Source organism: Varroa destructor, unplaced genomic scaffold, assembly GCF_002443255.2.
Source record: "Varroa destructor unplaced genomic scaffold, Vdes_3.0 BEIS01000002.1, whole genome shotgun sequence".
Taxonomy (NCBI): domain Eukaryota; kingdom Metazoa; phylum Arthropoda; class Arachnida; order Mesostigmata; family Varroidae; genus Varroa; species Varroa destructor.
The window spans coordinates 26,525,010-26,538,785 of record NW_019211455.1 but is presented as its reverse complement, the minus strand read 5'-3'; the positions used below and the strand labels follow the sequence as shown (position 1 = coordinate 26,538,785).

General features: G+C 41.5%; 2 protein-coding genes across 9 annotated transcripts in view; one reads left to right on the top strand and one right to left on the bottom strand.

Annotated features, from left to right (window-relative positions):
* The window catches only part of LOC111244100 (uncharacterized), a 43,614-nt gene that overhangs the window by 15,993 nt on the left and 13,845 nt on the right, over window positions 1-13,776 (top strand). Inside the window, exon 2 of one of the 6 annotated variants that reach the window (XM_022790751.2) lies at window positions 13,111-13,447. The exons of the other annotated variants lie outside the window; for them this stretch is intronic. The gene's annotated coding sequence lies outside the window, so the exon portion shown is untranslated. The remainder of the gene's footprint in view (window positions 1-13,110; window positions 13,448-13,776) is intronic. 6 annotated transcript variants of the gene reach the window in all.
* LOC147757603 (uncharacterized) overlaps window positions 3,275-13,776 on the bottom strand; it is a 76,472-nt gene continuing 65,970 nt past the window's right edge. For 2 of the 3 annotated variants that reach the window (XM_086979428.1, XM_086979427.1), the window contains one exon: window positions 3,275-3,871. In XM_086979428.1, the coding sequence (XP_086835554.1) occupies window positions 3,779-3,871 (93 nt within the window). In that variant the 3' untranslated portion in view covers window positions 3,275-3,778. Of the gene's footprint in view, window positions 3,872-4,419; window positions 4,593-13,776 lie in introns of those variants that run through there. The other variant, XR_015320503.1, reaches the window with a different exon arrangement.

Here is a 13,776-nt window from a genome sequence, read left to right as displayed (position 1 = left end):
GGGAAACAGCTCTGCAGCGTGGCGCCACCTTGTGGGAACGGCAATGAGATCTACTATAATTATAGAATACATTGATTTTGGTCCATTGGGCTACCGAAACATCACTTCATGTGAATGTATGACCGATAAAGGGAAAAACTCATAGGCCAAATGGGAACGCTACGAAATTATCATATAGAGAGTTTGTGCGCCGTTTGCAAAGAGCGAGAAAATGCGATCGCCACGACTGTGCGCTTTGGAAAGTTGTCCTTCTCGAAAATTAGGACCAAGAAAGAACGTGTGTGTGTGTGTATGTGTGTGTACGCCAGAGAGCCATGTTTTGGCTAAGCCCTAAACCTTGGCTAATAAATTCATCTGTCATAGACCAGTAGTATTGAAAATATAGTCAGTATTGAAATTATCTAATAGTATTTGCCTTCTGTCACGTCCTATACGTTTAGCAAGGCATGTTCTATATAATCGTATCCCCGCATTTCATGTATTCTACCTTGTTACGTTCAATATCTCGGCGTACAAAATAGTTGCTGCTGCTGTGGCAATAGGGAGCATATGTTGTCTTGATACGCATTATAAATAGCCAGCTATATTATCGTCTTACAGGAGTACTCGGATAGGTGGAACATTTGACGACTAGGCTAATACAACTCCGATATTTCCGTAATGGCCACGACTGGTTATCGCATTATTATCGTAACTAGTTGCGACCAACGACTGGGTTGAAGAATCCATAGTGGGCAAAATCAATAAGGAACATATTTGACAAACACCTACCGATTCCGCATAGGGCAAACGAGGCGATCGATAGCTACCTTAGACTGACGACAGTGTGCAATCCAACACTATGCCATTGTTCTATAATTGACAGGATGACGAAAATGTAGTGATGAATGGACTATGACTTGTGCCAAACGCTACACGACAAAAGTGACTATTAATTTCTATCTATTAATAGTTACGACACTCGAAAATTTTCAGAGCGCCATACAGGCGGCGTGTTCGATTTCGAGGACCCTTACACACGTTCAAGTTAAACCTGATCGAAAAATGACAATATTTTTTTTGAAAAAGCAAAAAACTCCCCCAGAATGCTTGACCTGCCGTGATAATACATAGCTGATTGTGGAAGTAAACCTTTTGGTCGTAGGTTGACCTGCCAATGTACTACACGAACGAAGGCCTTCTGAATAATACAAGCGCGACATAGATAGCTTCGCATGATAGAATGATGATGAATAGATTATAGAATGACACTTCGTTATCGATTTTTCCGGCTCAAAAGAGACGCAAGCTGTTAACCGTATGATGTCTGTATAATATGTTTTCGAAATATGTTTTAAGGACCTATAATTTCACTTAATTAAATTAATGTTTTCGCTTTTTTTTTTTCAATCAAGTCAATGAAATCATTGGCCGTACAAAAAAAATTTCGTCGATAAGTTTATTGAGGGAACAGCTCTCATTAATAGCTTAGCCGGTAACTGAGTCGTACCATGTAGTAGCGGAACGCGGCGAATAGAACCCTCAACCTGATTATAATTGCTCTTCTACTACAGAAGTAAAAGTAAGATCATACGTTATTCTATAGTTTCGCTAACAACTGATATGGCATTCTTCTACGTATGCATACAATTGAAGACTGACGTGAAACGCACCCACTGGTTTAATCCAAGGACAATAATTGGAAAAACATTTTTAGACAGATTACGAAAAACTAGTAAGGCAAATCACTATCTAACCCCCGTTAGCGTCTAACGTCCACCTGTCCAATATCGATACAAGCTGAAGATCTAGAGATTTAACGCCTTTGACTGTATAGCCTTTTCATCAAAGGTATTCACTTCAACGACGAAATTGAACATCCAGCATTCATACATATTTATTAACAGTATTAGCATGCGTAATAGCAACTGTTTCTCAAGCAATGTCTAATACCGCGAACACAGTAATCTGTTTCTCTCCGGCATGGCATACGCCTTGCACTTGTCCGTCGACTCGTTCAGGTGACTGGCTGACTGACTGACTGACTGACTGACTCCCTCCGTCGTCTGTCACTACCATTGTCATCATCGCCAGGGCCGATACAATCATTATTGTCATAACTAGCGATATCTGACTTTCAGGATACAAGGCTACATCGATGGGTAATGGAACTGTACATGACGCTCGATAGCCTAACGTAACGCCAGCAGCAGCTGTAGCTCCGATTAGAGACGATCTGATAATAGTCGAATGCGTGTACGGCAGTATTTATAACGGCAGCGGACAGCGCACCGCTAAATGGGTACAAGCATAAATACGCGGTGCTTTCCTATACAAACTCGTCGTATGTGGGTTGAGTTGGCTGGAATTACAAATCGATCTGAAATAGAAATAAATGATGGCGATAGGCTGATGACTAGGGGGTTCGAACGATGGCGAGCGCAGATGAGGCCTTCAACCCGGCCAAGAGATTACTAAATTCGTTTATCTATCATAGTCACCAGCGAAAGTAGAGCTGAAGTGGCTCAGTAATGAACCCAGTTCAACGACTTATGCTAATGATAAGAATATATTGCAAGAAAGCGATCCAGGGACGACATACCTGATAACTATAGTAACGAAACCTAATTATTTCTCGATGCCATTGTCGTATTAATTAAATCGTCCTCGCCGCTTTCTAGCACTAGCTTCGCTTCTGTTCACTTCGAAATAACTACGGGTGAGCCGTCACAGTCGGCCCCAACTCGTGGACAGGATCGGTTTTTTTTTCTATTAAATTTAATCCTCCGAACAAATATGTATGCATTGTTATTATTAGATTAAATCAAATCACTGAATACTATAGCGCACGTTGATGATGCCATAAATGAAAAAAAAACGATCATATCATAATTATGTAGTTTAAATGTTTAAGTTTACTGCGTCATAAGTCGTCGGTTGGTTCCGGTTGTGGGCGCTAATTGAGTCAAATTTAAGGAGCTTAACCCTATTTCTCCCCAGTAAACAGTGCCCACAACAACATTTCGTTTCGATTGATTTCGTACTTGACTCAGGATCAGAAACTCTAGAAGCTGCTCGGTATCATTAAGGAAGGATATACCTATATGCCTTACAACTATCCCGGACAAGCTTATAGAGAAAATCCGATAGCACAATGCAGTTTCTCCAAAAAAAAGAAAGACATGATTTGGCAACGTTTATAATTGCCATCTCTGTCTTTATTTAACGACGGCTTCATAGTGAGCGATTAGTACCGTTGTACATACTGTTAATTTATAGGAAAAATAATTCTCCATTGCTTTAGGCATCGACGCCAACATTGGCAATCTCATTATCTTTATTTATCCGCTAATCGGAGCCAGTTATCATATTGTAGTCGAGAAATGGGATCCATGACCCTCGTCCGTCTATACGGTTGCCCATGATATCTACGGCCCACGGTATCGTACCTGGTGCCGAATGGTGCTCAATTGCAACTATTACATGTCGGATCATGGTGCACCTGTATAATTCGTTCATTGGAGCCATGATTTACATGGACTACTGGTTTTCCAACTGGATCAATAGAGAGCCCGCCTGCAGCGATAATCAATATGCAATATGTCGATGCTGCGGACGCAGCAGATGTTTCATATTATTCTCTTAGGCCGATCAATGAGCAACGCGAACGTGTGGACGTGTCGGATCTGTCCGCGTCATCCTGAGCGGTTACAAGATCGCTTGCGTAACGCTTTGGTTCGGCAGTATCCGGTTTCTTTTCAATGTCCAAGTAGGACATAGCTTGCCAGACGTTCATATCTTAGTCACTGTGAGATCGCCGGGCTTGCGACGGTGATGACGGCAACAACGATCCTATGGGTCGAAGCCATTCGTGATGGGTCGGCGGCTGATGCTGTAAACATTGAACAGATAAGAGAGAATGATGGAATAGGCGATCTAGAAAACCCTTAGTTTTCATGGAGTCAAGTATCTAAAAAGACAGGAGCTTTATGTGTGCATATATAGTCCAGTTAGATAGGTAGAACAGCAACAATTGTTGATTCAGCACTGAATTAGTTTCTCTTATGGTCACGTTCCCGCAATTCGTGCAGTACCATTACAGTCGATTGCTAGCGAAAGAATCGTGGCAGTTACAGATGGCCTTCGAGTTGTCATTCGAGTATAACACGAAGACTAGCTAATCTAAATAATGTTCCTGTTAGGCTTAAACAACGAAACGATGGCATCAAGCGGTACGCTGTGTATCGTACCTAGTACCATCGTTTCTTTTTTCACGTTTCTGCTACACACAGTTTTCCAAGTTAGAACTACAATGTTAAATGTAGCTAGGAAATATGATGGAAAATGCTAGACACTACTGATGGTATAGCATCAAGTGATATTTCGTGAAAAATGATGGGACATTTAAGTAAACATCAGTCTAATAATAGCTCTACTTACCTAAATCATTCCACGAAAAATACTTCAGCGCAGTCGATTGGGCAGACCCAGCTTTTAAGTTAAGAGCATATGATGCTCTATATATATTTGTTGAAGCGGCTACGAGGATGGAAATCTACTCACTTGATTTCTGATTAGCAAAGATAATGATCGGATTTCTCCATTTCACGCTCAGCAACTCTCTAGCTATCGGGCGCACATTTGTCAGTCATTTTTTGATGTTATTATAACAATTTTCTAGTCCAAGCTCGGATATGATCTCATCTTGGATTCAGGGCCTTTTTTATACGCTGGCATATTTAAAAATATCAATGTAAACGACGATCCCTGAAACATGGTCACAACTCATCTTGACGCTACTGCTCGCAATGTTACCCAAGACAGGTCAGCAATGCGTTTTTTTGAATAGTATCAGCCGTATTTATAGCGATATGAGACAGAGTACTGACCCTTGGCGACCTTTCCAGTTCGTATATTGTAAAAATACAATTGCACTACGTCCTTCGCTATAGAAGGCAGGACACTATAGACGCTCACAGTTGACAACAAGCCCCTTGGAACGCCTAGATGGGAGTGCCACGGAAAATACGTGCCAAACGTCGAGGAGAATCGAGCTTTTCAGTTCTCCTTTATTCAGTGGCAACAAGTGACTTACTACGCTGGCCGCTCTATCGTTGTTAATGAATTCCGCGTGTATATGTTTTCATAAAGTTTATGAGTTTGTTGAAATAGGCTTCCGGCCTACAACCCAAAATATCATGGCTCTGTTCTCAATGACAACTACCCTGTAGAGAGGTGACAGCTTTAAACATTTTTGCCCAAGCCTAGTGTTTGAACATGACCATAAAAAGCTCGAAAGCGTATCTGTCCTCTTGTAACAAATAGATATAATAACAGAGTGAAACCTATTTTGTTTAACAGAGACGTTCATCACGATGAAAAGTACACGACTATATATATATATCGGCTATATGGGCTTAAACTTCGTTTGAGAGTGGTCCAGATAGCCACGATCTGTCGATTTCGCCTTCGAAAACCGGAACAGAGGCAGATATACACCTAGTAACCAGTTAATCGTCCGTAGACCCTTCGTTAACGACTAGTCCACTTGAAATAATTCACGGGAGCGTTGAAGGGCATTTTCAACAATACTAATTAACCGACCACGTTCACGGTGCCGAACAGGCGACAAAATTACAAGTCACGCCGCATTATCATACCGTCGTAATTGTTTAATCAAGTTAATGGCTAACTGCTTGATACTAACTTGATATTCATAGCTGGAAAATTCGTCCCAATATATATATATGTACATGTTCAGTCACAGCACACTTATATCTAGCAAGCACACAGACATGTTCATGAACAGCCAAGACATATATCTATTATATAGCTCTTACTGTTCCGCCCGATGAAAAAATAAAGTAGTCATTCACCACCGGTCTTTTTACGGTGGCTGGACACTTTTTATTTACGTACGAACGGTAACCAAAATAATCGAAGCGGGTGAGGTTGACGCTGCGAACGGGATAGACAGCTACAGGTATGACCATCATGTAATGTCGCCAAACGTAAGGCTCAAGAAAAGAAATGCAAATGAATGTGCCTGCTTAGAGCGGGTTCCGCCATCCTCATGGTGCGTTGAAAGTACTACAATTTACGAGATGAATCGTCGGGCCAGCATCGTTTACGCTGTCGCTCGAGCCACCGTCACTGCCCGTTAACATTAGTAGTATCTGAGCGCGTCGCATTGGGAACTCGGCCCAGCTGATGAGGCCTATGTCGTTCTGCTGTAACGCCAATTATGAGAACTTGGCGACGTAAGATAAAAGTGTGCATAAGCGTATATAAAATCAAGTCGACCGGCTTTAGGTCAATAGCTTACGACGAAGACAACAGAACTACCTGCCTTGGATATACAATGCGTGTACGCCTATGTATAGCGATCGCGACTTGCACTAGTTCAACCCGGGTTCCGTATAGATGCGTCAAATGGGGCGCGACTATAACAAAATTGTTCTGTTATTATCGTTCTGGTGTCGTTATAGTTTTGGTTAGTGCTAACGTAATGGAAACGTCAGCCGATCGTTGGCGAGACGCCATTTAGCAACAACAAATACTTATATAAAAACGTGCCCGTGACGTAGCTAGCGCTGTCTCGAAAATTGACATTCAAGTAAAATCGTTTTCGTCTATAGAAAAATATGATCCCACCCTCAATGTGACGTTTCCGAGAAATTTAAAGTAAAGCCCACGCTTTTACTCAAAGCCCCACCCGATGAATCGCACCGTCTTCAGAAGGCCATTGCAAGCAAAAAATCAATAAGCTATATGGATGTGAATTTCCGATCACGGCGAGCGTTTCTACAAACGAGCGCCTTACGCTCGTTGAAATCCTACCTAAGTCTACCTAAATACGTAAGCTATAAAGTGAACACAAAGATAGCCAACGGGGGCAATTCCTCTGACGGTCGAATTTTTTGCCGTCATTAGGGTTAATAGCGGAGGTGGCCAAGGTAAATATCGTTCAGCGCATAATAGCAGATCGGCCTGAGTAGTTAGTTGAGATAGGTTGTTGATTGTGTGCGGCTTTTCTACGAATCGGAAAAGGTCGTTACTGTCGAGAAACAGAAACCCACGGTACAGCGTAATTATTTTGCAGGATCGTAGTAGCAGGACCATTCACAATATCTGCAAAAAAAGCAGCACCCGTTATTGCCACCTCGACTAGCTGCGACCGAAGATTGTGCACACCGTGCGTAATTTGGTGACGGATCCTCTTAATTTGGAACGAGCGGAGACTTGTCACAAGACTCGATAGCCGTGGGGATACAAACGCTCAATTTCGAAATAACTCTCTACAAAACAAATAGAGAATAAAGATATGGAAATCGTTCGGACAGATGAGCTTGAGTCGGCTATCTGTTCGTTCTTAAGATAATCGTTTAACGTGAAACACAAGGAATTCAACTATGGTTATTTGTTGAACGGGTTTAGCGTCGTATTAGTATTCTTCGCGTCTTTCGATTCCACTTGTAGAAAGCTCAACATTCCAAGGGTACATTGACAACTTGTTGCCGGAAATTGCTCAGGATTTTTATGGTTTTGTCACTCTAACCCATAAACATCGAATCGGCAGTACGGTTTTATCACGACTATTTATTTTATTCGTATTGACTTTCCGGTCTTTTTCTATTTGTTGTAAAAGCCAGTACAGTGTGGTCCGGTTGCCCAGATCTTCTTAAAGGATCCATAGTAGAGCGTCTAGATTTCCTCCATCTTACTATGCAAACTACATCAGAATTGTTGCTACTATGATGATAAGGACGCGTATCGTCCTTACTGCTGCTGTTAATACTGCAGTCCAATAAATTCTCCAGGAATCGCTGGCGTTGGTTGTTCTTTTGACGCACCAGCTGCCGGTGGTAGAGCATGTAACCCCCTATAAACAAGCATCAAACGACGGACACCGCTGATACATCATGAAGTGGAAATCTTTCGCGCAAAGCTTGGTTTTATCAAAATGTTTTTTTGAACATTTGTATTGTTCGCACTTTTCTCTCGTTATTTGCCAAATGTTAGATTAATTATGCCAATGACTAAGTGGAAAGATGTACTGCAAAAACCATCGATTTTGAATTAAATGGCTTCAAAAAATGCCACTTTTTTCCTTGGAATATATATTTTGTTCGATTTTTAAGGACATTCAATGCAAAATTAGCTATCTCGGGTTATTAGCTAGCTACTGTGGAATAGAATTAGACATTTCTGGTGTAATTGCGGGATTTACCCTCATGAGAATCTAAGATGAAACAATGAGACTTCATAGGTCCAAAATAAAATCACTCATACAATAAAAGATGCTAAAATGAGTATGCATTATTTCATGGGTCAATACAAAAAATTTTATTTGTTCGTTATCATCAAGAGGAACGGCTGGCTGAGTTTCTGATAGCTTGAAACGACGAACATTACCGGCGCTGATCTCCGAAACAATTTTTCAGCACGACTTATAGAATTCGAACTCGACCCCCCGGACATTCAAGCACTGACTTCGATGCTGTATTCAGATGCAGGCCGTCGTTAAGACTTGTGTAGTTTATCTGACGTCTTTGAGGTCTTGTTCATAGAAATAATGTTGCAAAGATATCGACTGTGGTTTCGAGGGCCGAAATCTCATCACTCGTCGCAGCTATGGAACACGCCATGGACCGACGCACAACCTTAAAGAACTGCGTACCTTTTTTTTTGTCACACGGAGACGGGGTGTATTCAGTTGATTTGTTTCTAGTACACCATTGTCAAGTTAAGGCAAATGGCCACCACAAGGTAATTTGCAGCTTTTGCTAGGTGGTGAGAATGAACCTCATAATGAAGAAAATATTATATTCGCTATTATCTTTATCGTCACCTATTAGAATTGCCATCATAAAGTCCCTAGCGAAAAACCCATCGCTGCGACCATACCGTATCTAGTTGGTATAACATATTATTAATAATAATTAAGAATTGTCCCTAGTGTTAATCATAAATGAAGAGCATAAAATTCTTACGGCAAGGAGGTTTTGTTCAGTATTGTCCTTTCCTTCACGTTGAAGGAATGAGGTGCACGGTTCAATAAGCCGAAGAAACAGTTCAACGCAACGGTATATATAGTATTACGAAAGAGCCAAAAAGCAACGGCCTTAAAAGTCTCGGGATACGGCATTAGTTCTCAAATCTGCAACACGTTTTTATAGTTACGCCGGTAATAGTTACCTGTCTCTCTGTGTGTCAAAAATCTGCAGGCTATCTTTGCTGGAACTAACGAGCCGTCACAGCGATCCGAAATCACTGAAACTACTACAAGTATGTTCGTTCGCATTGCGTTGCCCTGGCCCCGAGTCATTGAAACATACGTTCTCTCGCTAGTTGTGCGTCAAAGAGCAGTACGCCGACATAACTGATTTGCAACAGCGCACGTATCACATGTTCGATATTGATTATGCCGTAATCCGTGAATCTCTCTTTCTGGAACCAATGCAACGTCCACAAACCCCAGTAATGAACTGGGATTCTGCGTCTCTTAGCAAATGATCCAATACCGCCGTGCCCGTCAGACAGGAGTTGTGGACAGTTTATTCTTCATCTTCGTGTAAGACTATCACGTTATGCAGGGTATCGTGCACGCAAGTGTACCCACATACAAACACACGCACGCACGCACGCACGCACGTACGTACGTATGTAGATAAACGCTTATATGCTGCAACTACACACTTTGCTCTGTTGATTGGCAAATATTATCTTGCTTGAGGCGATTGGCGATCGCGCGGGTGATGCTGTTATGGGACCGTAGTATTCGTACTCTCTAACTGGGGCTGATTTCAATAGTGCATTGCAGCCCACTGGTAACCACAATTAGTGCTATGGATTTGCTTATATCCCACTACGCATAAGAAGCAGACACACAAACGCTGACGTCACAGCATGCTAGAGATGGCAATCATAACGATTATTCCTGTTGTAAAAATATTTCATATGCTCTACATACGTATATACATATGCGTAATGTCATTATACATAATGTCCTTTAGATACAATGTGGTAGAACCGCACGTCAATCATTAACAGCAGCAGTTTCTGTTCCGTATAATTCTAGACACGCGTGCAGCGTAACAGTATAATAGATACGGATGGTACGTTGATGAATAGACATATAGAGGTGGGTGGCGATCGACTGCGAAGGAGCACTTGCAGGACCACGTTGACAAGAAAATGACAGAAAGCGAAAATCGAAACGTCCTTTACAATCTTTTGCCTTGACAAATACTTGCCATTACAATGTAGCTATTCCTAGTTCTAATGACCTCACTTATTATTACCACATTTACAGCTAACTTACTTTCGAGCAGGATAATTTTAGCTAAATTAAGTTTGCTGTTAACGTTGCTCTGAGTCTGATAACGTACTGTAGTGGCCGGACACACCTTGAAGAGATTATTAGGCACCTCTGTTAGATGAAGGCGAAGCCATCCATTGGGGCGTGGCAGCCTTTCTACCCATTTACCGGGTTTATATATCTTTGCGGTTACCATTGTTGTTGTAGTTATTAATGAAAAGAATCGGTCTTATATGAACACGCTCTAGCAATCGCTCCGATGATCTCATGTACAAGGTTACAAACCGAAGTAAATGGTCTATGCCACCGCGACAGACCTATTGCCCTGATTAAACATTTTTCATGTACTTAACATTGAACGGAACCATTATATGCAGGACGTTTGCCACATCAGTTATAAATTGTAGACAAAGCGTGATCAAAGTGGAACCAGTCTGTCATACAGCAATCGGAAGCGGTAGACAAGGGAAGCAAGGCCCTTGAGCTTGATTAAGAACCGCCTATTCTCTCCTAGCCAGTGACATTTGTTCTATATGCATCAATGGCTGTTATGTTTTAAAAGGTGTCGAAAGCTGAAAGTGCAAGGAAAAGGCTATGGCAGCATTATAGGCGAGCAACTGATACTTGTAGAAGCAGGTCGCAAAATCCCCCGTGTTAATTTATTATTTGTATCATTACGTACTTCGTGGAAAACACTATAGTAGGATGCTCTGCTCTTTTTCTACGTCCAGTTCGGCAGTTGCCAAGGGTTCGTACACGCAGACCACTCGAACACGTTTCTATAAACAACAAAAACGAAAACATACCTAAACTTATCACTGAGAATTTCCAACTTCTTCCGATCATAACCTTGCAACTTCAGCTCGGATTTAAACCAAATTTACTACTAGTAAATAGACACGACTATAGTTGTGTAGGCAGATAAGTGCCTAAATGTCTTTTTCGGCGAAAGTCGAACTAGCAGTCAGCGTGATACACCTATTTACTACACTGAGATCTGAATATTTTTACGTGAAGGACTACAGATCATTTAAGGAGGGGCTAACTAACTCACCCATTCGTCAGTGGTAGCGGGAAACATAAGAAAAACCGTGTTGATTATACAATACTGTAGAATTGTCCTTGCTGATATAGCATATCTGTTGTAACGGCTGACCACAGATATAGAGATAGAACCGGAATCAGAAATAGATCATCAGACCGGATTGACCGCTAAGTGAGAATCATTTGATACTCACTCTGGACAATCTCTCTTGAAAGTTGAACGCGCAAACATAGAGGCAAAGCAGTATAATTTGTGCCTGTCTGCACGCAATTTACGCGCAGTTAGATAGATACACGACGGGCGGATATATGAGGACCTGATATTGCCTATTGTTACTGTGTGAACCCTTTATGCATAAACCATTGTTTTCTTCAGTCAAAAAAAAAGTATCTGTTTCAGTATTTTTTCCCATATCATCTCCCAATTAGATGTTCGTTAAACGTAGATTAGTATATCGCGTTGCTCAAAATGCGTCTACCAATAACTAAAGTTAAATATAGAAAATAAAATAACGAAAAAGCCGAAAGTCTTTCGAGGACTTCAGCACGTTGCAAAATATGAGGCGATCGATTCTTTTTTTTTTTTTTTATCTTCCCCAATAGTTTATTAATCGATCATATAAACTGCCCGCGCTTTTTTTTTTTTTATACCCATATACGTATACACGTTGTGGAAAACGTTGAAAAGATCATCGATCGACACGACCCAGCGACACGCAGGCAGCTGTTTGGCGCTGGTGGCTGAATCGGCGTTACTTTATTTACTGTGTAACATAATATTAAACATTAAATCAGCAGATCTTACACGGCGTTTATGGAAAATGGGGAACACTCATATAGAGTAATTGGCTTCGTATGATTTCGTTTGCGCTACCTTTTGGCTTATGCCAAATATCAATTAACCCCTATATATGATGTACTTATTAAACCACTGCAGTTTCTGGGGGTCATCATGATGATGATATTAATAGTTACAGTTGGCTTCAACTCGGGGGCAATTTTTATTGGCGCGCAATAGATACGAAAGTATGGGTAACATTTGTGAGACGCTTTCCATAGTTTTCCATTCCGCAAGCTGACAAAGCATTTGCTACATCTATACAAGCAATATACCTACACAAACACTTTTCGCGCGGGACAGGTGTGGCTACCTTTGCGTTTGCTTTCTCGTTTACAAAATGTTTTCGTTCGCATTACGATCGGTGTTAGGCATCGTTTCCCGAATGACGTCGGTACTTTATCACGACCCAATTTTCCAAGTAATTTTACTACGCAGTGTCGCATTTTAGACAGAAGTTACATAAATCATATTGATCAGCGCTCAGTAGACGCGATGACTTCGGTAACAGTGCGCGTGTAACTTATTCAATACGTGCATCACCAGTGACAGCTATCTAAGTTTTACAGAGCGCCATCATGGCGCGATATGCGTACAACTTTTCTTCGCGGTCTCTTTATAAGGTCACGCATTCTACGAGCTATCAGCATAACTCTTCGATAGTTTTAAGTTGTTTTAGACGATTTACGTGGACTGATTTCAAAGGCCACAACACGTACGTGCACAACCCATACGGCTGCATGGAAGGGTACTCGTTGCAAATCTGTTAGCTTGTAATCAGTTTCGATGGTAGCGATCCAATATTCATGCATTTCCTCACAACTCCACTATCATGCCGCTATTCACGTACAGCCATCTCAGATCGATTGTTTCACGTCGCATTTAATAGAATACTAAATTTTAATGCGACTTTTTCTTTAAATTGCAGTTAGGCCATGGCTTAGACGACAAGGCCAAAAAGGGTTGGCCCCCAATGACTGAGCCTTTCCTTGGTGCGGCTGGCGAATTTACATAGCGAGACACCGAGTTTAGTCAGCAGCTGGGCAATGGTATACATAAAAGTTACCGGAAGATCGCCGTGGTAAGAGACTTCTAAACAACCGGCTAGCAGATGCAATCAGTGTCTTTGTAATACACTATCATCGCCACCGTCGTCGACGTCCTCATGGCAACGCTTCAATTGTCACACACTCGAAGGCTTTCTGTATAAGGAAAACTATCAGTTCGTTATATCAATACTTCCGCATGCAACCACCTACATATTTGTGAGTTTTATATATATACATCAGTCTGCTGTATAGATATTCACAAATCTCATCTTGCTAATACGCTATCAGATTTGTATGGTTAGCGGGAAGGCCGTCGGAGACAGCATCCTCGCACTGTCGCTGTCATCGAGATCGACACAGACATAAACATATATATAGCAAAGTGTGCCCTTTTCCTCTAGCCCGCGCTGCCGACAACAATGGGATTACCGTAGATTACATTCGTGACGTCTTTGGTGACATTGAACGCTGAGCAGGCTGTTTGCTTGACATAATCATGCGGTAAAGTGTTATTACGCAGAAACAACTCCTTGTTGTGTACTGTG